At 48.7% G+C, this 25,740-nt stretch overlaps 2 protein-coding genes across 3 annotated transcripts; one reads left to right on the top strand and one right to left on the bottom strand.

Moving 5' to 3' along the window:
- The first annotated feature begins 64 nt into the window (after window positions 1-64).
- SLC25A11 (solute carrier family 25 member 11) lies at window positions 65-3,723 on the top strand. Of its 2 annotated transcripts, none has more exons than XM_067716962.1 (8): window positions 65-375; window positions 1,625-1,777; window positions 1,861-2,067; window positions 2,251-2,341; window positions 2,423-2,513; window positions 2,600-2,699; window positions 2,780-2,831; window positions 2,968-3,723. In XM_067716962.1, exons 1-8 carry the CDS (start codon window positions 65-67, stop codon window positions 3,121-3,123), a joined length of 1,161 nt encoding a protein of 386 aa, XP_067573063.1. In that variant the 3' UTR covers window positions 3,124-3,723. The 2 variants fall into 2 exon arrangements, with proteins under 2 accessions (XP_067573063.1, XP_067573062.1); XM_067716961.1 differs by lacking the exon at window positions 65-375 and adding an exon at window positions 804-1,026.
- A 1,636-nt stretch (window positions 3,724-5,359) lies between these two features.
- Window positions 5,360-8,340, bottom strand: GP1BA (glycoprotein Ib platelet subunit alpha). Its single transcript, XM_067716946.1, has 2 exons — window positions 7,906-8,340; window positions 5,360-7,675 (listed from the first exon to the last, which is right to left on the bottom strand). The coding sequence occupies exon 2, from the start codon at window positions 7,667-7,669 to the stop codon at window positions 5,867-5,869; it is 1,803 nt and encodes a 600-aa protein (XP_067573047.1). The 5' UTR covers window positions 7,670-7,675; window positions 7,906-8,340; the 3' UTR covers window positions 5,360-5,866.
- Between the last annotated feature and the right edge of the window lie 17,400 nt (window positions 8,341-25,740).

Raw genomic sequence — 25,740 nt, 5'->3', positions numbered from 1 at the left:
CCTCTCTTGCCCTCCTTGAGGATCCCAGGGGTCCAACCACCCCCAGGTCCCACTTCCCAGCTACATGGGGGCGCGGGGAAGGACCCCCGACTCGGGGATTGAGACAGCCAACCCGTTTAATGGAGCTGGGAGGGAGACACCAAAAATATCCCTTTCTGGTACAGGAATAATACGGGGAAAGGGAACGGAGGCAAGCACAGGTGACAGAAAAACTTCTGGAAAGGTGGGGGAGCTCAAGGAGGTGGGACTTCCGGCCAGGTGGGCCGTCTTTCCATCCCCTGGAAGAGGATTTCCGGCAAAGACAGTCAGGCCGCTTCCAGCAATGGACGCTCAAGACGAAGGACTTCCGGTCCTAAAAGGCCGATTAAAAGAAAGGTTAGAGGTGGAGAGAGTGCCTGTGGAGATGAAAGGAGCACCGAGGCCCCAGAAGACGACTTAGTCGCTTCTCCGCGCTAGTGCCCGGGATCCCTCAGCTGCCCGGTTTACAAACCTCTCTTCCTCTCTCTGGCCGCCGCCGCACCTTCAAGTCTCGCGAGACACTCCCTCCCACCTGCTGACAGCTTCCTGTATCTATCGCGAGAAACCGCCTAACTCTGGCTAGTCTAACTCACTCGATCTCGCGAGATCTTCAAATACCCTCCTCTCGATTTTCCCGCGACTCCAATTCGATAAAAATTGCACCTATGCTCTTGCTGCCTAAATAGCTGCACCCCGTCCCCTCACCCATTCTTGAAGCTCCTCCTTCAGCTCCGCCTTACTCCCGGACGCCTTTGCGCTCGCGCCTGCGCCTGCGCCAACTTCCAGCTGGCGCTGGCCCTGAGCGCCGGGGCGTGCGCGCGCGCCCTCGCCCCTGTTGCGCGCGCGGTGTCACCTTGGGCGCGAGCGGGGCCGCGCGCGCACGGGTCCGGGAGCCGAGGGCCATTGAGTGGCGATGGCGGCGACGGCGAGTCCCGGGGCTAGTGGGGTGAACGGGAAGCCCCGTACCTCCCCTAAGTCCGTCAAGTTCCTGTTTGGGGGCCTGGCCGGGTAAGCTCAGGCCCCAGGGATGGGACAGGAGGAGGCAGGGACGGGTGCCAGGAACCGGGCCCTGTTCTTTGGGTGTGTTGCAGTGAACCGAGGTGACACGGGGTCATTGCTGTCCCCATCGTATTACGAGGTCCTTGATGGGCTGCTAGGATCTTTTCACCCATCGCAGGGCCCCTTCTGGGCTGCATACACGGCCCCCACCGCGCCACCAGAGTTTCCCAACCCATTGCTTGGCTCTGCGGGGCTGTTTGGGGTTTCAGGTCATTGCATGGCTCCTGCTGGACTACGTGGAGTCCCAGGTCATGAATGCCCACCTCTCCTCCTTGGGTCGGACTGCATGCAATCTCTCGGTCACTGCTTGACACCCTGGGAGCTGCATGGAACACTCATTGCATGGCACCTACTGGACCCCTGGACTTTTCAGATCCATTGCTCTTGGTACACGCAGAGACTCTTGTACACATGCCCACCAGCCTCCTGAACATGTAGTCAATCGCATGGCAGGCCCTGCCCTTTGTGATCTCTTGTTGCCGGGCTCCAGGGGGCTTTGGTAGATCTGGGACACCTAGCTCTTGACTCCACCCCTGTCTTCCCCCAGGATGGGAGCTACAGTTTTTGTGCAGCCCCTGGACCTAGTGAAGAACCGGATGCAGCTGAGTGGGGAAGGAGCCAAGACACGAGAGTACAAAACCAGCTTCCATGCTCTCACCAGCATTCTGAGGGCAGAAGGGCTGAGGGGCATTTACACCGGGTACTGGGGCCAAAGGATGGGGGTAGCGTGTGGGTTGACAGCTCTAGACTTTGGCTTGATGCACTGACTCCTTCGCTCCCCAGGCTGTCAGCTGGCCTGCTGCGCCAGGCCACCTATACCACTACTCGCCTTGGTATCTATACTGTGCTATTTGAGCGCCTGACTGGGGCTGATGGTACACCCCCTGGCTTTCTGCTGAAGGCGCTGATTGGCATGACTGCAGGTGCAACTGGTGCCTTTGTGGGAACACCAGCTGAGGTGGCTCTTATCCGCATGACCGCTGACGGCCGGTGAGTTCCAGGTCTGAGCCTGTCCCCAGCCCCATTCCCTGGAATCTAGAATGAAAGAACTGATTTCTTATTCTAGATGAGCACAGCATTCACCTGTTCACAGCATGCTGGCCTCCATTTCTTTGCTCCTGTGGGAGCAGGGTGGTCTATCCCAAACTTGGCCTCTCCCTACCTTCCCACCAGGCTTCCAGCTGACCAGCGCCGTGGCTACAAAAACGTGTTTAATGCCCTGATTCGAATTGCCCGGGAAGAGGGCGTCCCTACACTATGGAGGGTGAGTGAAGGGGCTGGAGACTGGGGATGTGGGGTCAGGTCTTGGGCATTTCTGACTTCTCCCCCATCCCCCCCACCCCAGGGCTGCATCCCTACCATGGCTCGGGCCGTCGTCGTCAATGCTGCCCAGCTCGCCTCCTACTCCCAGTCCAAGCAGTTTTTACTGGACTCAGGTGAGACCCAGAGCTGGGGCCTCAGCTCCCAGCCTAGCCTGGGCCAGCTCTGAGCTGACTGCCACCCCCTGCTCTGCCTCCTCCAGGCTACTTCTCTGACAACATCCTGTGCCACTTCTGTGCCAGCATGATCAGTGGCCTGGTCACCACTGCTGCCTCTATGCCTGTGGACATTGTCAAGACCCGGTGAGTATGCAGACCTGGGCCTGGAGAAGGACGGGAGAGCCCTCTTTATGTCTCTCATGCCCCTGCCTCCTCTCCTTCAGGATCCAGAACATGCGAATGATTGACGGGAAGCCGGAATACAAGAACGGGCTGGTGAGGAAGAAGGGCTAGGGGCTTGGGCTGCCGGATTGGATGCCCTGGGAGTGGGGGTGGGGGATAGCTGGGTAAGAGGAAGAGGGTCCCAGAGGCCAGGTCCCAACCTCAGTGCCGTGCCTGCCTGGCTGTCTAGGATGTGCTGGTGAAGGTCGTCCGCTACGAGGGCTTCTTCAGTCTGTGGAAGGGCTTTACACCATACTATGCCCGCCTGGGTCCCCACACTGTCCTCACTTTCATCTTCTTGGAGCAGATGAACAAGGCCTACAAGCGTCTCTTCCTCAGTGGCTGAGGCGAGCGAGGGGCCTGGAGCTGCTGTGCCGGGGCTCCCACTCGCCCGCTGCTCCTACAGTCAGTGTGCCCCCCGGGGGACCTAGACTCTGCTGCCCTGGGCCCCGCTATTTATTTTCCCTCCACAGTATGGTTCCCTCCTCTGTGATAAGGGACTTGTGGTCTGTCCTGCCCCTGCTCCAGCTCGCCCTCCTTGCCCTAATCATAATGATCTCTCTGTCCCTGCCTGTGCCCTGCACAGAGGTGGGAAGCTCCCTGCAGATTCCTGGTCTCCTCTTGGGTATTAGTTTCAGGGCACATAGTACAGCAGAAGGCCCCCCCTTCTCAGTGGGGAAACCAAGGCAGAGCTGAGGGGACAGGAGAGAGCCGAAGCTGTCAAGATGATCAAAGGTCTGCAGTGGGAGGACATGGCCCTTCCTTCCTCCACCTCACTGAGGACGTAATCAATAAATTGGATTGATGACACCACCCCCAAATCTGGAGAGCTGTGGGCACAGGAGGGGGAGGAGACTGGACAAAGAAGCGGATGCCCCTGGAGAACAGGAACTGGAGTTTTTAAAAAAAGTTATTAAAGAAAAAGTACTCGCTGTTTTTATGCAAATGTTATGTAAGTCAGTCGTGTTGCAGCAGCTGAAGGGTGAGAAAAACCCAAGCTCCAGGCCCTGTGTGTTGCTTCCTAGCCCCTCGTTCAAGAATACAACAGACGCCCAGGTCATCTCATGTAATCCCCAGGAAAAATCTCTGGGGTCTGGTGACTGTTTCTGCAGCCTGAAGAGGGAGGGAATAGAGTCTGAGAGGGGAAAGCTGACCTGTCGGGGGCAGAGTGGGCATGGAGCCGGGCCCCCAGAGCCTGGAGGCTTGATGTGGGCTGTACGCTGGGGAGAGTGACTGCCTTCTCCATTTCTTTAGGAGATGTGTGACTCCCAGGCCCTGCCCTCATGGAGCTTAGGAACCTCTTGGGGCATAAAAGGGCATAGGAAGGTCAATTGGAAGGAGGGCTGGGCGGCACGAGGCCTGAAGTTTTCTCCTGAGCCAGGACAGGGGACAGGCAGGCCAGGGGACAGGCAGACGGCAGGTGGGAACTGTCACCTTGGCAGAACCTCGTCAGTAGAAGAAGTTGAGCTCAGCAGCCTGGCGGTGCAGCCGGGCCCTCCCACCTCTGCCTCTTTTCTTACCCTCTCCATGCACATGCTGGCCTGGGCCACAGGGGCCGCTTTGAGACACTTGAAGCCTGGACCTTGTCCTTAAGGAGTGCCAAGTCCAGACGGGAGGATGACACAGGGAAACTGGGAGTCAGCAACAGACCGCTGCAGGGGGATGTGGGGCACCCGGGCCAGCCTGGGCGAGGGGAGACAGTGCACAGTACCCGACTGGCCAGGGAAGTGGGGCGGGGCAGCACTCCTGGCCCACTGAGAGCAAAGGCTTAGAGGAGAAACGCGGGGGAGCAGGTGATCTCTGCAAAGTTTGTAATAGCTGGAGCACAGGCTGTGAAGTGTCTGCTGTGGGAGGGGAAGCTGCACTGTTAGGTGGGTTGGTGCACGGAAATCCTCGATCGCCAAGCTCAGGAGTTGTCCTCTATCGGAAATAGTCCAGAGCAGGAGAAAGATGCGGTCAGGGTTTCAGGTTAGGAGGATTCTTCCTGCACCATCTGGAGGAAGGGGTCTCCATGGAGCCAGAAAGGCTCAGCCCTCACTCCCATTCTCTGGGCCCTAAGTGCTGGCTTGGGCTGGAGGCAGGAGAGAAAGCTCTGCCCAACGTGGTCAGGTGAATGGCAGAATTCATGGCACCAGGGGAGAGAACTGGGCTCCATCTGCCTTCCTCCTGGCTTGACAGCAGGAAACTGAGAGTAGTTCAGTAAAACCCACCAAGATGGTACTCACTGCCAGGCCCTCCCCTCCCCTGTCCTGCTGCCCTGGGCAAAGCAGGAGAGCTGCGTTTCTGAGGCCACAGGTGCCAGGAGGCACCCACCTGTCCTAGTACTGCAGGTTGCAGGCAGATAGCCTCAGTAGTACCACTGAGCTCCCAGGAAACTTCTGGATCTTGAGCTGGAACTTGCTTGTGGTTGGCCTGGTGGGTGGTTACCCTTGGAGGAGGGAAAAGGCGGCCCAGGCAGGGGAAGTGCAGGCCAAGACTAGAGCTTTTGGGGGTGAGCAGTGCAACTAGGGTGGGGCAGCTGGGGCCTTGGGAATGCTGGTGACGGTGCCCCAGCCTCGTTTCCCTCTCCAAAAGAACGAACATTCTATTTTTAAATTATTTTTATGATACAAATAATATATGATGGTGGAAAACCAGAAAATGCTAAGCAGAGAAATAGAAAATAAAACCACCCGTATTTATACCACCCAGAGACAATCAGGGCTCACATCGTGACATCTCTTCCCAAGTTTCCTTCAATACACGGATACATGTGAGAACTGTGCTATATTCTGTTTGTTGTTTGCTTTTTCCTAAAACTTCCCCAAAGTGATGGTAATAACCTAGTGTAGAGGTCTGGGAACCCTGCCGTCCATGCAGCATTAGGAGCTCTCTTTGTTCTGTGACCCACCCAACTTCTCCATCTCACTACCTCTCCAGATATGCTGGGTCTGGGATTGTGTGCCCGGGGTGTGCAGAGGAGGCTCCTGACAAAGAAGCAGTAACGAAGCCCTCCCCCGACCCTCTACTCTGTACCCACCCGCCCCCAGCTAGATCCCAATAGGAAAGCCCATCAGAGTCTCTCTCGAGGTCCCCAAACCACCCCCCCCTCAGAGGCTGTGGCCAGAGTACCTAACAGCCACTGTCCCCAGCAGGTCCTGACCACGACCCATGCTCAGGGCTGAGGGCCGCCGTCCTGCCAGCAGAGGCCCCACACGGCCATTAGGCCGCACCCACAGGAAGAGGCTAGAGCGGAAAGTGGGGAGCGAGCCTTGGAGGAAAAGCAGCCAGGCCCGGGCCACTGTCACTTGCCTTCCCCTCTGCAGCTCTAGATGCGAGGTGTGTGTGACTGTGGCCAGGGCCTGTGGTTTCACGTGCTGGACCCAGAACAGCAGCAGGATGAGGACCACAGAGGCAAACAGGAGCCAGAGGAGACCCAAGATATAGAAGCCCAGGAAGAGGCAGCAAAAGTCAGAGTTGAGAAAAGGGTCGTTTCTGGAACTCTCCACATTCCACCGAGCCACCCCCTGGGCCTTCAGGAGGTTGACAAATTCAGAGATGGTGGCTGTGGTGGATTCTAAGATAGTGGGAAGTGAAGTGGGTTCAGTGGAGGTTAAGGATACGGTGGGTTCTGAGGTCTTGCTTGTGGGCTCTGGGGTGCTCGGGGCTGTGGGCTCTGGGGTGCTCGGGGCTGTGGGCTCTGGGGTGCTCGGGGCTGTGGGCTCTGGGGTGCTCGGGGCTCTGGGCTCTGGGGTGCTCGGGGCTCTGGGCTCTGGGGTGCTTGGGCTTGTGGGCTCTGGGGTGCTCGGGCTTGTGGGCTCTGGGGTGGGTTTTAGAGTTTTGGAGAATGTGATGGGTCCTGTAGAAATTCGGAACGTGGTCTGTTCCTTAGTTGGAGGCAAGGAGGACACTTGGGGGCCTAGCGGAGCAGTCGGCAGTGAGTAAAGCAGGCCCCAGTGGGTGGTGTGGGCACTGGTGTGGGTAGAGAAGCTGCCCGCAGCCCTTGTGGTAGGCACCTTGTCATCCTCTTCGTAGACATCGTAGTCTATGCTGTCCCTGTCGCCAGGGGTGTGGCAGCCCTCCCCTGAGTAGGTGTAGACAAACGTGTTGGGCAAATTGACACACCCCACGCTCGTCACGTTGGGGGTCATGGCCTTGGCGTCCACACCCTCCTTCCATATGTACACGTTGTTGGCATTGTCCTGCAGCCAGTGGCTGAAATAGAGGATCCCGCAGTCACAGAACCAGGTGTTGTCGTGGAAAAAAGCAAAAGGCAGGAGGAGGTCCCCAAAGAAGCCCTTTGGTATCGTGCGCAGCAAGTTCCGCTGGAGGTAGAGGGTGTCAAGTTCCTCCAACCCATCCAGGAACCCAGGGGGCAGCTCACTCAACCCGTTTTCAGCCAGGTTGAGCTTCTTCAGCTTGGGCGTGGGCTGCAGGAGCCCGGGGGGCAGAGTCTTCAGCTTGTTGCCACGCAAGTAGAGCTCATGGAGGTGGCTCAGGCCATCCAGGGCATCAGGAGACAATGAGGCCAGCTCGTTGAATGAGACGTCCAGGGTATAGAGTGCTGGCAGCGCCCGTCCCAACAAGGGCAGGCTTCTCAGTGTATTGTGGGATATAATCAGGGTCTCCAGCCGGGGCAGTGTCGCGTCAGTCTGCAGGCTGGTCAGCTGGCTCTTCTCCAGGTGCAGCTGAGTGAGGTGAGTCAGACTCACCATGGACACCGTGGAGAAGGTGCCCAGGGGGTTCCCACCCAGGCGGAGGATGTTGGTTTCTGCTTGCAGATCTGGAGGCGGCGCCTTCAGCCCCTTATTTTCACAGTTCATTTCCACCTCGCTGGCCACTTTGCTGATGCCACAGATGGGGTGGGAGTGCGAAGGGCTTGGCAGCAGGAGCAGCAAGAGGAAGAGAGGCATGGGGACCTGTGGGCAAGGGGGGCTTGAGAGTGGGCACCCCTCCGCCCCCCGGCAGTATTCCTCCAGGCCCTAGCCCCCACTGCAGCCTCCAAGATCCCTTCCAGAAACTCAGCTCCCACACCTCCCCCCTTCCACTCCCTTTTCCTCCCCTTGCCCCCTGAAGCCTAAACTGCTAGCTCCAGGTCCTTGGCTGGTATCCGTCCCTCAGGCCCCCTCCTCCCCTGGCCCCAGCTTACAGGCCAGCAGAAAGACCTCCGGAGCCACAGAGCTTCTTCCAGGGTGTGACTTGGGCCTTCTCTCTTCCAGCTCCAGGGAGGGCCTGGTCAGCGGCAGGAAGGGGGTGGAGATGGGGAGGAAATGCCAGCCTGATAGGGGCTCCTGGGACCCGGGGAACGGTCTCGCTCCCGGACACAGGCCTTTATCACCTCCTTCCACAACTTTCCCCAAGCCCTCCTTTTGGTCCTGCTCTTGCCTACTGTCCTCCTACACCAGGAGATTGGGGGTGGACTCCAGCCACCACTCTCTTCCAGCTTTTAAAAAAACCTCTCCAGCTGCCCCTGTCATTTCCGCTTCACAGCTGCATTCTTTTTTCTTCTTTTTTTCTTTGTTTTGGCCACACCACACGGCATGCGGGATCTTCCCCGAACTTGTGCCCTCTGCATTGGGAGTGCAGTCTTAACCACTGGACCACCAGGGAAGTCCCACAGCGGCATTCTTCGAACTGCCTAACTTTTACCCTCACCTCCCCCTCCCTCCTCATCCCACTCTAGGCTGTTTCTCCCCCACCCCCACTCCATGGACTCAGTTCTTACCATGGTCGCCATTGACCCCCCAAGCCTCTCCGTCCACTGGGCACTCCTCCACCTGATCTTGTTTTCCGAAGCCTGAACACCTGTGGCCACTCCCACTTTGGGACTCATGACAGTAATTTTTTCCTTTTTTAGGTTTTTCTTTTTAAATTTATTTTTAAGCTTATTTTTTAGTGAAGTATAATTGATTTACAATGTTGTGTTCATTTCTGCTGTTACCGCAAAGTGACTCAGTTATACACATATACACATTCTTTTTCATGTTCCTTTCCATTATGGTTTATCCCAGGGTGTTGAATACAGTTCCTTCTGCTACACAGTAGGACCCTGTTGTTTATCTGAGAGTAAGTTTTTCTTGGTTTTCCTCTTGCTTCTCTGGCTGACCCTTCTCAATGTCCTTTGTGGATTCTTCTTCCCCTGCCCTTCATGAAAAATTAACATGCCCCCAGAATTCGGTCTTTGGCCCTCCTCTTCTCTTATGCTGCACGAACACCTGAGAGTCTCCTCGTCCATTCCCTTGCCTTCGACCACCACCTGTCCCCCAGTGACTCTCAAACCTTTGTCTCTAGCCCAGGCCCCTCTCCTGAGACCCGAACACATATGTCCCACTGCCTTTAGGATTTCTTGGCTCTCCCAAAGGCCCTGAAGCAATATGTTCAAAACTGAGCTCATCATCTGTCTCCAAAGAGCTAATCCTCCTGCGTTGTCCAACCTGGTGAGCGGTTCTGTCATCCACTCATTTATCTATAGCCTTTCAGCCAGAACAAACATCCCTGATAGTCATCTTTAACTCCCCCCCTCCACTCCCACGTGCAACCTGCTACCAGGTCCAGCTGATTTTACCTCCTTTTTTTTTTTAAGAATTCTTTTTTTTTTAATTAATTAGTTTATTTATTTGGCTACGCCGGGTCTTATTTGCAGCACACGGGATCTTCGTTGCCTCATGTGGGATCTTCATTGTGGCATGCGGGATCTAGTTCTGTCCAGGGATTGAACCCAGTCCCCCTGCATTGGGAGCGTGGAGTCTTAACCACTGGACCGCCAGGGAAGTCCCTGATTTTACCTCCTGATGCCCCTCAAACCCACCCCTTCCCATCCCCCCTGCCACCATTCCTTGTCCAGGGTGCCATGTTCTCTCCACTACTTCACTGCAGCAGCCTCCCCAATGCTCTCCCAACTTTCTAACTCCCCTCCTTCTCCCCATCTAAGTGGTCGTTCAGAAATGCAGATTTGCTCATATCCTTCCACTGCCTGAAAGTCACCAATGGCTCCTTGTAGCCCTCAGGAGGGAGTCTAACGTCCCTAACATGGCCTACGGGGTCCTGCGTGATCTGACCCTTGCTCACCTGTCCAGCCCCATCTCTTAACACTCCACCCTTCACTCTAGGTTATTCTCTTTCTTGTGCCTGGACCCTTCTTCTCACCCCTTATCCCCTTCTGCCTAACTCTTACTTATCTGGAAGGTTCCAGCCCAGAATTTCTTCCTCTGGAAAGCCTTTCAGGATTTCCCAAGACCAGGTAAGGTGCCTGTTTCAGAAAGTCAGCCATCATATCTGTTGGTCCATGGCCCCTTCCAATGATGAAAATGTCCTATCAACTGTCCCTAGAAGGGGCACCATGCAGCCGCATGAGCCTGCTCCTATCTGCTGACTGGACAAGGGGTGGACACTTGAGCCAGATGCAGTTAATCCATAGACTTGCCATGTATATAATTTGCCGGCTGCAAAAAGTACTTGAAAACATGGAGGAAATGAGGCACTAAGCAGCAAGAAGTGAGGGGGAGAGCTGCATACACAGAGGCCCTGACCTGGAGTAAGGCCCCTAAGGCGGTTGGTTTTTTTGCTGCTTTGGCACCAATTAGGATTTTTAGTTGTAAGTAACAGGAAATGTTCTGCCTAATTTAGGCTGAAAAGGAATTTATTAAAAATACATTTTGGACTTCCCTGGCAGTCCAGTGGTTAAGACTCCACGCTTCCACTGCAGGGGACAGTGGTCAGGGAACTAAGATCCTGCATGCCGCGTGGTGCGGCCAAAATAAAAATAAAAATATGTTGGCTACTTCACAGACTTCTCAGTGAGGGCTACAGAACCAGACGTGGGACTGTGTAGCTAGGAGCAGTGCCCAGAACCAGGCTGCAGAACCAGTCTGGTGAGCAAATCTCTGCTCCTGCTGCAAGACCAGGTTGCTGAAGCTTGCTCCACTGCAGCTGCTGAGCCAGGAACTCAGTGTTACCACAACCTCCCGGCTGCACAGAGAGAATCCTGCATCATCCCTACCCCGTTGTGATACTCACTCCTGATTCAGAGTCTGGGTGTGAGTCTGATTGGTCTTGTACCTGTGACCCAGCTGCAAGGGAGTCTGGGAAAGCAAGTATCTGGCATTTTCAGCTTCTGTAATAGGAGGCAGGTTCTGCTTCTCCAGAGATTTCTAAGTTGAAGGATTTTGCAGACATAGAGAAGAGAGTCATATACTTTGGGACCTACTGAAATGGTCCTAATGTTTTATTTTCTTCACATGTCGACATCCTGAATTGTTGCTAATATTACATCTTTGAATGTTTGGGAGTAACCCTACTTGGCCATTATGAATTATTCTTTAAATATAATTATAGGTTGGTTTGCTCACATTTTAGTTAGAACTTTTACATCGAAGTTAGAAAATAGGAGTGGCCCATAGATTTCTTTTGAGGGGCCTTTGTCTTATTCTGTTCTTTTATTTTGTTGTCAGAGTTATACTGGCCTTGTAAAATAAATTGGAAATTTTTAGAGCCTCTGGAAAAGTTAGAGATCATAGGGATTTTCCATGCAGTTTTGGTGGAATTCATCTATGAAACCGTCTGGACCTGATGACATTTGGGGGAAAGCTCCTTGAATACCTTTCCAATTCCTACTCTGATTGTTTGTCTATTGAAGTTTCTACATCTTGAGTCAATTTTGGTAACTGATATTTTTCTAATAAAATATCTAGTTCATGTGGCAGTTCAATTTATTATTGCAAGTTTGAGCATTTTGTACTTCTATCATTTGTTAAAATCTCCATATCTGTAGTTATGACCCCTAATGTTGTTTATTTGTATTTTTGCTCTTTCTCTTTTCTGTCTTCCTCCCTGCCCTTCTTTCTTTATTCACCAGACTTGCCAAAGATTGGTCTATTTTATTGGACTAAAGAACCAGATTTATTATTTTACTAGTCAATTGTTGGGGTTTTTTATTTGATGACAGGTGTCTACTTTTATCTTTAATAATTTCTCATACTTTGAGCTTATTTTCTTTTTTTAACCAATTTATTTTTAAAGGATTGTCTTTTTAAACAATATTTTTGTTTATTTATTTATTTACTTGGCCGCACCGGGTCTTAGCTTTGGCACACGGGATCTTCATTGTGGCATGTGGGAATGTGGGACCTTTTTTTTTAGTTGCAGCATGCAGGCTCTTAGTTGCGGTGTGTGGGATATAGTTCCCCGACCAGGGATAGAACCTGGGCCCCCTGCATTGGGAGCACAGAGTCCTAACCACTGGACTACCAGGGAAGTCCCTAAAATTTATTTTATTGAAGTATAGTTGATTTACAACATTTTGTTAGTTTCTGATGAGCTTATTTTCATGTTCTCTTTCTACCTTCTTGAGTTGAAATCTTCGTTGACTTATTTTCAATCTTTCTTGCTTTTCAGGTAAATTCACTTAATTTATACTTTTCATTTGAGTGCTGCTTTGTGCCATCTCACATTTTTTATCATCTAATACCCAAGATGAACATTTGCAATTTTTATATCCAGCATCTATTCCTCTAAAATAAGAGGACCCCCATTTCCTTTTAAGAGATTACACCTCCCCAGATTAGTGCAAACTTGATGGGTGTAGGTATTCTGGCCTCTTGCTTTGGAAACCAAAGTGTCCTTGGAAGTTCCTTCCACTAGACCCTTCCAGTTACCACCTGAGTTCAGCCCAGAGATGTGACCTAATCATGGACAACCATACTCCCTCTCCTAGGATTTCAAATGGTGAATGAGGTGATAAAAGAAGAGAAAATAGAACTGGACTTGATTCATTTCAACAGAGTGCTCAGGAAAAGCTGTAGAATAGTTTGTGCTACTAACTCCTCAGCTGCCTAATCCCTGAGCAGTCCTGGATTTCCAGTGTTCACTTGTACCCCGTGAGCTTCTGCATCTTTCCAAGAAGTCTGTGTTGGATTAAGTTAGGTAGAGTTGATTTCTGTTGCATGCATCCCAAGAAATCCAATTCAGGGCTCTGGTTGTGGTTCATTTTTAAAGAGTTTGAGCAGAAGTCGTTAGCTGGAGGTCTACTCGAGACTCATTCAGCTTTTCCTCTTCTTTTTTCTTTTGAGAAATTACTCCTTCCCCATCCTTAGAATTTTTCGTGCGAATGACTCTATCCCAGCTGCATGAGTGAACCTAAGTCAGTCACTAGACTTCCTCCCCTTTGACAAGGACCCTGATACAAGCTGGTCAGGGTAGTCCATGGTCAGAATGATTGGTCCAAGCACAGACACAGGAAGTAAGTTGGTCCTTTCATAACGAAGCCCAAGACTTCTGTTGGATGCTTGAGGTATGCATACTTTCTCTGGCTGTAGACAAGGAAATATGTAACCCCAGGTGAGCTGTTGGCACACATCTTGTGATCACAAGGGGATCTGGCCTTAGGATGAAGCTAATGTCAGGAGAGGTATAATGAAAAAACAATCTCCTTGGCATCATTGAAATGCTGTGTCAAACCAATTTTGAAGTTCAGTGAGCCAAAACTCCTCTTATTTATTCCTTAAACTGATTGGTATTGGAATTGTTACTTGCAACATAATGGGCTTACAGATTGTATTTTCTATTTTTTCTTTTCTTTTTTTAAAAGTAGAATTACTTACAAAGATATTTTTTTAAATTTCAGGTAGACTTTTAAAAATTAAACTTTTTGTTTTGAGATAATTATTGATTCACATGCAGTTGTAAGAAATAAGACAGAGATTCCGTGTACTCGTTACCCAATTTTCCCTAATGGTAATATCTTGCAAAACTGTAGTACAGGGACTTCCCTGGTGGTCCAGTGGCTAATACTCTGTGCTCCCAAGGCAGGGGGCCCCGGTTCGATCCCCCTTCAGGGAACTAGATCCCACATGCCGCAACTAAAGATCCTGCATGCCGCGACTAAGACCCGGCACAGCCAAATAAATAAATATTTTTTAAAAACTGTAGTACATACAATATCACAACCATGATACTGACATTGTTCTATCAGAACATTTCCGTCACCATAAGGCTTCCTCGTGTTGCTCTTTGATAGCCTTACCCTCTTCCTTTCTACCTCCCCACCCCTCCTTACCCCCTGACAACTACTAATCTGTTCTTCATTGCTATAATCTTGTCGTTTCAAGAATGTTATATAAATGGGATCATACAGTATATAACCTTTTGGAACTTTTTCTTTCCACGCAGCATAATTCTCTGGAGATTCGTACAGGCTGTTGTGTGCATCAGGAGTCCATTTCTTTTTATTTCTGAGTAGTCTTCCCTAGTATGTATGTTCTGCAGTTTATCTGTTTACCAATGGAAGGACGTGTGGACCGATTCCAGCTATTGGCTTATTACAAATAGATCTGCTATAAACATTAATGTGCAGATTTGGGTGTGAACATAAGTCTTCATTTCCCTGGGAAAAATTGCTCAGGAATGCAATTTCTGGGTCATGTGGTAGTTGCATGTTTATTTGGGGGGGCTTTATCTTTGGGTTATTCTTTGACTTTATCCTGTTTGGGGTTTGCTCAGCTTCTTACATGTGTAAGTTTATGTTTCTTGCCAAATTTGGGTAGTTTTCAGCTATTATTTCTTTGAGAACTGTTTCAGCCTCATCCTCTTTCTCCTCTGTTTCAGCCTCATCCTCTTTCTCCTCTGTTTCTGGGGCTCTGTTGACACAATAGTAGATCTTTTGTTATAGTCCCACAGCTCCCATGGGAGACTATGTTTTTTTAGTCTTGTTTCTCTCTGTTATTCAGAATGGGTGATTTCTATTATTCAATCTTTCAGCTCACTGATTCTTTTCTCTGTCCCCTCCATTCTATTGTTGAGCCTGTTCCCTGACCTTTCGTTTCAGTTATTATATTTTTCAGCTCTAAAATTTCCATTTTGTTCTTCTCTAGATCTTCTATTTCTTTGCTGAAGCTTTCTATTTTTTCATTTGTTTCAAGCATATACATAATTTCTTGTTAAAGCATTTTATCGTGGCTGCTTTAAAGTATTTTTCAGATAGTCCTAACATCTCTGTCCTTTGTGTGGTGGCAGTTACGGATTGGCTTTTTTCATTCAGTTTGAGCTTTTCCCAGTTTTTGGTATGATGACTAAATTTTTTTTAAATAAATTTTTATTTATTTATTTTTGGCTGCGTTGGGTCTTCGTTGCTGCATGCAGGCCTTCTCTAGTTGCAGCGAGTGGGGACCACTCTTTGTTGCAGTGCGCGGGCTTCTCATTGCGGTGGCTTCTCTTGTTGCGGAGCACGGGCTCTAGGTACTCGGGCTTCAGTAGCTGTGGCTCACGGGCTCTAGAGCGCAGGCTCGGTAGTAGTGGCACATGGGCTTAGTTGCTCCGCGGCATGTGGGATCTTCCCGGACCAGGGCTCGAACCCGTGTCCTCTGCATTGGCAGGCGGACTCCTAACCACTGCACCACCAGGGAAGCCCCATGATGACTAAGTTTTAATGAAACATGGACATCTTAAAGTTATTTTATGAGACGCTGGATCTTATTTAACCCTTCTGTTTCAGCTGGCTTTTTCTGCCGCTGCTCTGGCAGGGAAAAGGGTGTTGCTGCCTTTTTACTTTTACTGCCAGGTGGAGGCAGAAGTTCAAGTTTCCCATTCAGCCTCTGTTGACATCTCATGGATGAGGGTGGGAGTTCTAGTTCCCCATGTGGTCTCCACTGCCCCTTGGGTGAGAACGGCCTCAGTACTGCAGAAATGAGTGAAAGTTTTCTCTCCAGGAGGACTCCTCGAACACCACCCCAGCAGGGATGCCTTGTGACTGCCAGTCTGGATGAAGTCCAGGCTCCCACATAGTCTCCATGGACCCTGGGTGTGAGAGGCCACATTACCAGCGGGCTGGGGTGAAAGTCCCCTCACCCTCCTTGGCCTTCTTAGAAACCACCCTGGCAGAGATGTTGGGGTGCCTCATGGCAAGCCTGGGGAGGGTGGAAATCTATGCTCATCACTTGGTCTTTGCTGGTCTGGGTGTGGGTGGGGCCGAAGTTTTTCTGTAATATTTGGCTGGAATCGAGTGGTTATTTTCGAAGTTTTCTGTCTTATTAGGCTGCCCCTTTCCTGCCCCTTTGGCTAGAGAGAGCAGGCTTTTGTTGGGGCTGTGTCTGTGGTGATTCCAGGTTGCTGATTTCTTTACCTCCAAGTCTGGGACATTCGAGGCAAAAAGAAAACCCAGGGAACTCACCATCTTCGTGCTATTCCGTGGATCCTGAGGTCCCTAGCCTTTCTGCCTTCCTCTCTCCATCTTTGTCTCTTGATGTTTGCTTTATATATAATGTCTAGTTGTTACTCAGCAGGTGGAATAGGAAAAAGTAAATCTATTCCATCATCCCAGGAACAGAAAGCTCTCAGGTGGATTTGGCTAACTTTTTATTGCAAACTTCTAAGTTTATTGCAGTTGACAATAAACATCACATGTAAATTGTGATGGTTAATTTTATGTATCAACTTGGCTGGGACTCACCATTTGTTAACATTTTGTCTCGTTCGCTTTATCACTTTTTCTCTCTTATGTGTTTTTTGTTTTTGTTTTGTTTTGTTTTGTTTTTGCGGTACGCGGGCCTCTCACTGTTGTGGCCTCTCCCATTGCGGAGCACAGGCTCCAGACGCGCAGGCTCAGCGGCCATGGCTCACGGGCCAGCCGCATGTGGGATCTTCCCGGACCGGGGCACTAACCCGTGTCCTCTGCATCGGCAGGCGGACTCTCAACCACTGCACCACCAGGGAAGCCCATCTTATGTGTTTTTTCCTGAACCATTTGAGAGTAAGTTGGAGACATCATGTCCTTTACCACTAATATTTTAACATATTTCCTAAAAACAAGGACATTTTCTTACATAACTGCAGTATAGTTATTAATTTCAAGAAATTTAATATTGATACAATACTAGTATCCAATACATAGTTCATTTTCCCATCTTGCCAATTGTCTGAAATACGTCCTTTATAGCTTTTTTCCCCAGTCCAGGATCCAATCCAGGACCATATCTCTTAGTTTCCTTTAGTTCCTTAACCTGTTTTTATTTTTCATGACTTTGGCATTTTTGAAAACTGTCATCCAGTACTTACACAGAATATCCCTCAGTTATGTAGAGTTTCCCTCAATTTATCTGATGTTTCTCACGATTGGATTTGGGTTGTTTTTCTGGCAGGAATATTACAAGAGTGGTGTGTCTTTCTCATTGAATTATTTCAGGAGATATGTTATATCAATTTGACCCATTACTGGTGATGTTAAAACCTTGAGAGCTTGGTGAAGGGGAATCCACCCAGTCTCCATTATCAAGATACTATTTTTCCTTTTGTAACTAAGAAGCACTTTTGTGGGGAGGTACTTTGACAGCATGTAAATATTGGGTTCCTAATCAAACTTTAGCCAGGATCACCCATTGCACGAATCAATTATGGCTGTGAAGGTTGAAAAATGTGAAGGTTGTGAAGGTTGAATGATTCAACTTCATTCCTTTTCCTTGTAACCAAAAGAACCCAACTAAAACAAAAATTAGAATCAGAAGTGTGGTTTCGGGACTTCCCTGGTGGTCCAGTGGGTAAGACTCTGCACTCTCAATGCACGGGGCCCGGTTCGATCCCTGGTTGGGGAACTAGATCCCGCGTGCATGCTGCAAGTTAAGAGTTTGCATGTTACAACTAAGGAGTCCACGTGCTGCAACTAAGAAGTCCACATGCCGCAACGAAGATCCCGTGTGCTGCAACTAAGACCTGGCTCAGCCGAACGAAAGGAAGGAAGGAAGGAGGGAGGGAGGGAGGAAGAAAGGAAGAAAGAAGTGGGGTTTCATGGAACTGAACCTGAGTTTCAGCAGGTGGAATGGAATATTTCTATCCAGTGTTTGTATGGTAAAGCCACTAGCTGGGCCAGCCCCTGGGGCCTCTCGGACTCTAAGCGTGAGTGCTCCGTCAGGGGGGCTATGATGGTTTGGTGGCTCTAGCTCTGGATCATTTCTGGGAGGGATGGGTAATTGTTCTTTGAGCTCCCTAGACTGGATTGTTACTGCATGTAAGTTCCCTACAACCCTGCCAAAGCTATGATGATACTTTGTTTTAATGTCTGTCTACCCCTCTAGACGGCAAGCTTTGGGACAGCAGGCACTCAGAAACATGGCCCGTGCTCTAGCGGGTAGAAACTACTGCATGGATTGAAGGGAATGACCACATCAAATAAGACACCGCCTTGGCTTGTCTCTCTGTGTCTCATACCTCACTTTTATTTGCTTCCTCTAGTGTCTTTTTATTATAGTCTTAACAATGATCCTGCCAAAATACTACCTGCACATTTTGCTGAAAAGAGGCCGTTTTTGGAGAATGTACTGGCCTGCTCTGTCACTCAACAATGCCAGTCCAGCCACATTTCTGCAGGGATCATGTTCACTGTTGTGTATTTTGTTCACTGTTGTAGCTCCAGTGCCTGGCATAGTGTTTAATAAATATTTATCGAATAGTGAATGAATGTAAGCAGAGGAGGCAGAAAACAGTGGGTAGGGTCTGTGATGTCCTTTGTTGAACAGGAACTCTCTTATTTATTTATTTAAAAAATTTATTTTATTGAAGTATAGTTGATATAGGATGTTGTGTTAATTTCTGTACAGCAAAGTAATTCAGTTTTGTATCTATATATATGCATTCTTTTTCATATTTTTTTCAATTATGGTTTATCACGGTATACTGAATATAGTTCCCTGTGCTATACAGTAGGACCTCTTTTATTTATTTATTTATTTGGCTGTGTCGGGTCTTAGTTGCATCATGCAGGATCTTTTGTTGCGGCCAGTGGGCTCTTTGTTGCGGCGTGTGGACTTCTCTCTAGTTGTGGCGCCTGGGCTCCAGATTGCACAGGCTCAGTAGTTGCGGCACATGGGCTTAGTTGTCCCGAGGCATGCGGGATCTTAGTTCTTCCACCAGGGATCGAACCTGTGTCCCCTGCAGTAGAAGGCGGATTCTTAACAACTGGACCTCCAGGAAAATCCCCAGTAGGACCTTGTTGTTCATCCATTCTCTATGCAACAGTTTGCGTCTGCTAATCCCAAACTCCCAATCCATCCATTCCCCCGACCACCTGCAACCACAAGTCTGTTCTCTATGTCTGTGTGTCTGAACAGAAATTATTTTTTTTTTTGGAGCAGGGAAAGGTTTATTGCAGGACCATGCAAGGAGATGAGTGGCTCAGGCCCAAAGAAACCCCAGGCTCCTGAACAGAGATTCTCAATTTTAATGTATTCAAATCCATCCATGTTTCCCTTTATGGTTTGTGGGTTTGGTATTTTGTTTAAGAAGATTCCACCTCAAGGTCACAAAGATACTCTCCTACATTTTCTTCTGTTAGCTTTGTAGTTTTACCGTATGTTTTAAAGTCCTTAATCTCTCTGGAGTTTACTTCTGTATATGGTATGAAGTAGGGATACAGCTTTTTTTTTTTCTTTTTTCCTCCGTAGCATGAGGTGGCTACGTACCCTATCCGCTAACCTACCTTGATCCCACTGACATCATCCGACCTTTATCCTATATCAAGCTTCCATAGGCACATGGGCTGTTTCTTCACTCTCTGGTCAGTTTCCTCCTCTTGTCAGTTACTGAGCAACACCAACTGTGTGTGTGTGTGTTTGCTGTTGTTTGTTTGCTATGGCTGTCATGATATGTTTTACTCTTTGTCAGGGTGATTCACTCATCTTTTCTCTTCTTTTTCAAAACCAATGTGGCTATTCATGTACCTCTATACTGTCATATACATTTTGGAATAAGTTTGTCAAGTTCCTGAAAATATAACATATATTATTTTAGGGAGAATTAACATCTTTATAATATTGAGTTGACCCATCCAAACAAATAGTTGATCTATTTATACCGAAACTTCATGTCCTTTAACAGTTTCAATTTTTTTCCAAAAACGCTTTATGTAGATGTAAAGGACATTCTTAATTAAGTTCTGAATACTTTATATATCTTATTACTGTTATGAATGATATTTTGTTTTCTATAATTCCTAGTTGATTAAAATTGTAATGGATAGCTATTAGTATTAAATTTTTCCTGTAGCCATCAAAATCCCTGACTCTCCTATTGGTTCGAATAGTTTGCTTATTGTTTCTGATAGATTTTCTACATAGGTGATCATACCATCACAGGTGACAACAGGTTTACCTTTACCTTTCCTGTCTCTATACTGCTTATTTCTTTTTCTTATCTTAGCACATGGGTCAGGACCCCCAATGTTGCAGTAGTGGCAATCCCATCTTATACCCAGGTTTACAGGGAGGGAATCATTAAATATGTTAATTATAGGGTTGTTTTGTTTTGTTTGGCCATGCCACAAGGCATGTGGGGGGTCTTAGTTCCCCAACCAAGGATTGAACCCATGCCCCCTGCATTGGAAGCATGGAATTTTAACCACTGGACCACCAGGGAAGTCCCCTATAGGTTTGGTTTTTTAAATTAATTAATCAGTTTATTTTTGGCTGCGTTGGGTCTTTATTGCTGTGCACAGACTTCCTCTAGTTGCGGAGAGCAGGGGCTGCTCTTCGTTGTGGTGCATGGGCTTCTCATTGCGGTGGCTTCTCTTGTTGTGGAGCACAGGCACTAGGCGTGTGGGCTTCAGTAGTTGCAGCATGCAGGCTCTGTACTTGTGGCTTGCAGGCTCTAGAGTGCAGGCTCAGTAGTTGTGGTGCACGGGCTTAGTTGCTCTGCGGCATATGGGATCTTCCCAGACCAGGGCTCAAACCCGTGTCCCCTGCATTGGCAGGCAGATTATTTTTTTTTAAGTTTATTTATTTTATTCATTTATCTCTGGCTGCATTGGGTCCTGCCCACTGCACGCGGGCTCCCTCCAGTTGCGACGAGCGGGGGCTACTCTTTGCTGTGGCGCTCAGGCCTCTCATTGTGGTGGCCTCTCCTGTTGCGGAGCACGGCCTCCAGGCGCTCGGGCTTCAGTAGTTACGGCACATGGGCTTCAGTAGTTGTGGCCTGTGGGTTGTAGAGCGCAAACTCGGCAGTTGTGGCGCACAGGCTCAGTTGTTTCGCAGCATGTGGGATCTTCCCGGACCAGGGCTCGAACCCGTGTCTCCTGCATTGGCAGGCAGACTCTCAACCACTGCGCCACCAGGGAAGCCCAGCAGGCAGATTCTTAACCACTGCGCCACCAGGGAAGTCCCCCTACATGTTTTTAATATATGGTCTTTCAACGTAGATAAGTTGTTTCTATTCCTAGTTTTCTGAAGTTTTAAAGATTAAAATTAGGCTTCCCTGGTGCCGCAGTGGTTGGGAGTCCGCCTGCCGATGCAGGGGACACGGGTTCGTGCCCCGGTCCGGGAAGATCCCACATGCTGCGGCGCGGCTGGGCCCGTGAGCCATGGCCGCTGAGCCTGCGCATCCGGAGCCTGTGCTCCGCAACGGGAGAGGCCACGGCAGTGAGAGGCCCGCGTACCGCAAAAAAAAAAAAAAAAAACCAGGCATTGCACTCTGAGCTTTTCCTATTTCAAATTATGCAATCATGTGCTCTTTCTCCTTTATTCCACTAATGTAATTAATAATAGTGGTAGATTTTCTGATGATAAACCATTTGAATCGGTAGAAATGGTCTCAGCTGCATGTAACAGAATACCAGTAATTGTATCTTAAAACCTAAGGGCAGTAACTTCTTCTAATTTTTTTTTAAATTTTATTTCTTTATTTTGGCCGCTCATTGTGGCTTGAGGGTTCCCAACCAGGGATTGAACCCGGGCCCTTGGCAGTGAAAGTGCGGAGTCCTAACCACTGGACTGCCAGGGAATTCCCAAAGGGCAGTAACTTCTTAACAAGCAGTCTGGAGATGGACCATCTCAGGTTGGTCCAGCAGCTTGATGGTGTCATCCAGTAGAAGGGGTCCATCGTTCTATTTTGCCATCCTCAGCACACTGGCTTTTTGTCCTCATGCTAGTCACCTCATGAGTGCAAGCTGGCTACCACATTCAAAGGCATAAATCTGGTGGTGAAAGGGAAAGAGCAGGAAAAGAAGCACAAAACTGCCTAACCATAAGTGACTGTCCTTTCACCAGAAAGGTTAAAGTTTCACAGACTCCTGCTCCCCCAGCTGACTTGTCCTGGTGTCATTAGTCAGAAACGGATCACGGTGCTTCTGGCTGCAAGAGAGGTTTGCATTCTGAGTGTCTGGCAGGGGAGCTGGGAATGGCTGTGACTAATGGTGACTCAGCCCTGGGGTCTGGGGCACACATGCTATTCCCAGCAAGATGGGGTTCTGTCAGGGAGGAAGAATGTGGAGTGGCACATCATCCTGGCATTCCCAGGGCAAACTTGACTTAATCAGTTTGGATAATCTCTTTTCCAATAAACTTTGGATTTGGTTGGCCTGTATTTTATATAGGATTTTCACATTTAATGTTCCTAAGTGAGTGAAGCCTATATTTTTATTTTCTTGTCTATCCTTAGCTGGAGTAAAAATTTCATAAAACTCGTTGGCTTGCCTTCTTTTTCTATTTTCCAGAACAAATTATATAAAATACAGATGATCTGTTCCTTGAAAGTTTGATAGAACTCATCCATAAAGCTACCTGGGTGTGGGTTCGCTGGGAGAAGAGATCTCTCACCATATCATCACTAGCTATTCTTTATCACTTCTTCGTTCTGCTTCAGTTTACTGATATTTCCCCCGTTTGGGGGTATATACAGTCAGCCCTCTGTATCCACAGGTTCTGTGTCCATGTATACAGAGGGCTGACTGTATTTAAAATGGCCTTTTAGAATTATAATACCGAGGTCTGTGCTCTATAAGTAGTCCTCTGTTGTGCATTTAAACAATGTCTTACTTTAATTTTTTAAACTAATAACCTTTTTAATTTTTTTTTTTTTGGCTACACCACGTGGCTTGTGGGATCTTAGTTCCCCGGGCCCTTGGTGGTGAAGGCGCGGAGTCCTAAACACTGGACCGCTAGGGAATTCCCTAATAACCTTTTAAAATTGAGAAATAATTTATATATGCAGAGAAATACACAGATCTGAGGTGTACAGTTTCATGAGTTTTGACAAATGTGTCCATCCGTGTAATCACCACCCCATCAAGATAGACAACATTTTCGGGCTTCCCTGGTGGCGCAGTGGTTGGGAGTCCGCCTGCTGATGCAGGGGACACGGGTTCATGCCCCGGTCCGCGAAGATCCCACATGCCGCGGAGCGGTTGTGCCCGTGAGCCATGGCCGCTGAGCCTGCGCGTCCGGAGCCTGTTGCTCCGCAACGGGAGAGGCCACAGCAGTGAGAGGCCCGCGTACCGCAGAAAAAAAAAAAGACAACATTTTCATCTATTCCCTTGTGCCCCTTCCTATTGGTCCTCGCAGCCAAGCAACGCTTGATCTGGTTTGTGTGCAAATCTTTGGCAGACATAAGCTTTTCTCTCTCTCAGATAAAGTCCTAGGAATGGAATTCCTGGGTCAGGTAGGAAATGCATGCTTTTATAAATTTATTTATTTTGGGCAGCTTTGGGTCTTGTTGCTGCGCACAGGCTTTCTCTAGTTGCCGCGAGTTGAGGCTACTCTTTGTTGTGGTGCACAGGCTTCTCATTGCAGTGGCTTCTCTTGCTGTGGAGCACCGGCTCTAGGCACGTAGGTTCAGCAGTTGTGGCGCACGGGCTTAGTTGCTCCGCGGCACGTGGGATCTTCCCCGACCAAGGCTCGAACCCATGTCCCCTGAATTGGCAGGAGGATTCTTAACCACTGCACCACCAGGGAAGTCCCGCCACTACTTTTAATATTAATAGTATAAATACTAAGAGTGTTAATAGTGAGAGTTTAGGAGTATGAACCACTGGATCTAACACACTTCATTTATAATTGCCTTTTGCATCCTCTTGGCTTGAGGAGTCCCATTTCATCAGGCTGTCAGGAACTGGGAGTTATTAGCTGTTTTTCTCTGACTTTGAATCATTTTCTCCTGGGCCTTCAAAACTGGCGGAATCCCGGTGGCACATCTACGCATCTACAGTGGCATCACCTCTGAAGCCAGGCCCGCGAGGTGTAGAAATTTCCCGTGAAGGTGCTCTCGGTTCCTGGCTGATACTGAGACTTTCCTTCCTGATTCATTTTCTTGTCTTCTGTCCTGAAGTGAAAAGTTGATTGGAGGGACTTCCCTGGTCGTGCAGTGGTTAGGAATCCGCCTGCCAATGCAGGGGACACGGGTTCGAGCCCTGGTCTGGGAAGATCCCACATGCCGCGGAGCAACTAAGCCCGTGTGCCACAACTACCGAGCCTGTGCTCTAGACCCCATGAGCCACAAATACTGAAGCCCGTGTGCCACAACTACTGAAGCCTGCATGCCTAGAGCCCGTGCTCCACAACAAGAGAAGCCACCGCAATGAGAAGCCCGCGCACCGCAATGAAGAGTCCCTGGCTCAATGCAACTAGAGAAAGCCCGCGCGCAGCAACGAAGACCCAATGCAGCCAAACGTTAATTAATTAATTAATTTCTAAAAAGTTGATTGGAGATATCATTTAACAAGATGACGAGTATGAACTTTCTTTCCTGTACCAAGTCCCAAGGACTTTTTTCTTCTTTACCCAAGTCGGTACAGAGAGCGCTGCCCTGGGAGAGCAAACCCTTCACCCTGGGCCTCTGGGCACCCTGGGTGCGCTCAGCGTCCCCAGCTTCTCAAGGGTCCCCCAAGGGGACAGCTGTGCTGCCTCCCTCCTCTTCCTCTCTTTCTCCCTCTCTTTCCCCTACCCCTTCATTTCCGCCCTCCCTTTTTGAAGGTATTTATTATGACTCTTTACCCTTTTCATCTCTTTCCAATGGAGCCAGCCACCCTTCCACTCTGGCTGCCAGTTCCCTCCGACACCAGGACCAGCCACCTCCTCTCTCCCCGGGGGTTTCTCACAGTTTCATAGCAGAGCGTCTACATTTGAGGACAGAGCCAACAGCCCAAGTGAGTTCACCATCTTGTCAGCTTTTTAAGGGCTTCTATGAGCACTTTATTAATAAAGGAGATGTCACTGGTTGCAGGTATTTTCTCCCACTTTGTTATTTGCTTGCCTTTGATTTTTTTGACCCTACAGAAGCTTTCTGCATTTTTTTTCTTTTTCTTTATGGCCTCTGATTTTGGGCTCCAGGGAAGGGAAGAAAGACCTTCTCTCCAGGATGATGAATACATCAATCCTTGTTTCATTCTAGGACTTTCTTGGCTTCAATTTACATTCAAATATCTGATCCACCTGGTAGAAAAGATGAGGGTCTGGTGGCTATTTTGATGACTGGTTCTCCAGTTGTCCCAAAGCATTTATTTGATTAACCTAGTTTTCAAAAAACAAAATTTTTTTTTGGCCACACCGTGGCATGTGGGATCTTAGTTCCCCAACCAGGGATCAAACCTGCACCCCCTGCAGTGGACGCATGGAGTCTTAACCACTGGACCTCCAGGAAAATCCCCTAGTTTTCAACATTGGTGTAATATTTTATCTTCATTATATTTCAGATTCTCATATACTAGAATAAATATTATTTTGTTCATTGATATGAATGAGCAGGGTTTTTTTTAATATATACATATAGATGGCCAAGATAACTGCTGAAAAAACCCTCAGTTTTCTTAATCAAGACATGTAAATCAAAATAATGAGACAGCAATGTTCACCTGTTGGTTTGGCAAAAAATTTTACGTTTGGTAATAGGCTGTCCTGGGGAGGGTATGAGGAAACAGGTATCCTCATGTTGTGTCGGTGTGAATGTAAGTGTGTGCATGCTTTTTGGAGAACAACATGGGAAAAGGCATCAGTAGTTGCTTTTTTCTAATGCATGAACTCTTTGCTCTAGCAATTTCACTGCTAGAAATTTACCCTATGGATAAAGGTCTGCCAAAGATAAATGCATGCATATGGTTGCATAGTATGTGATTGCAAAACCCAAAATGGTTAGCTTCTTAAATGTCTATCCATTGGGAACTGCATAAATTATGTACGGTACATGCATGCAGTAGAACACTGCGGCGGTTAAGGAGAATGGGGAAGACTTGTGTGTGATG

This window comes from Pseudorca crassidens, chromosome 19, assembly GCF_039906515.1.
Source record: "Pseudorca crassidens isolate mPseCra1 chromosome 19, mPseCra1.hap1, whole genome shotgun sequence".
In the NCBI taxonomy this organism is placed as follows: domain Eukaryota; kingdom Metazoa; phylum Chordata; class Mammalia; order Artiodactyla; family Delphinidae; genus Pseudorca; species Pseudorca crassidens.
This window is presented reverse-complemented; position numbering and strand designations above follow the sequence as displayed.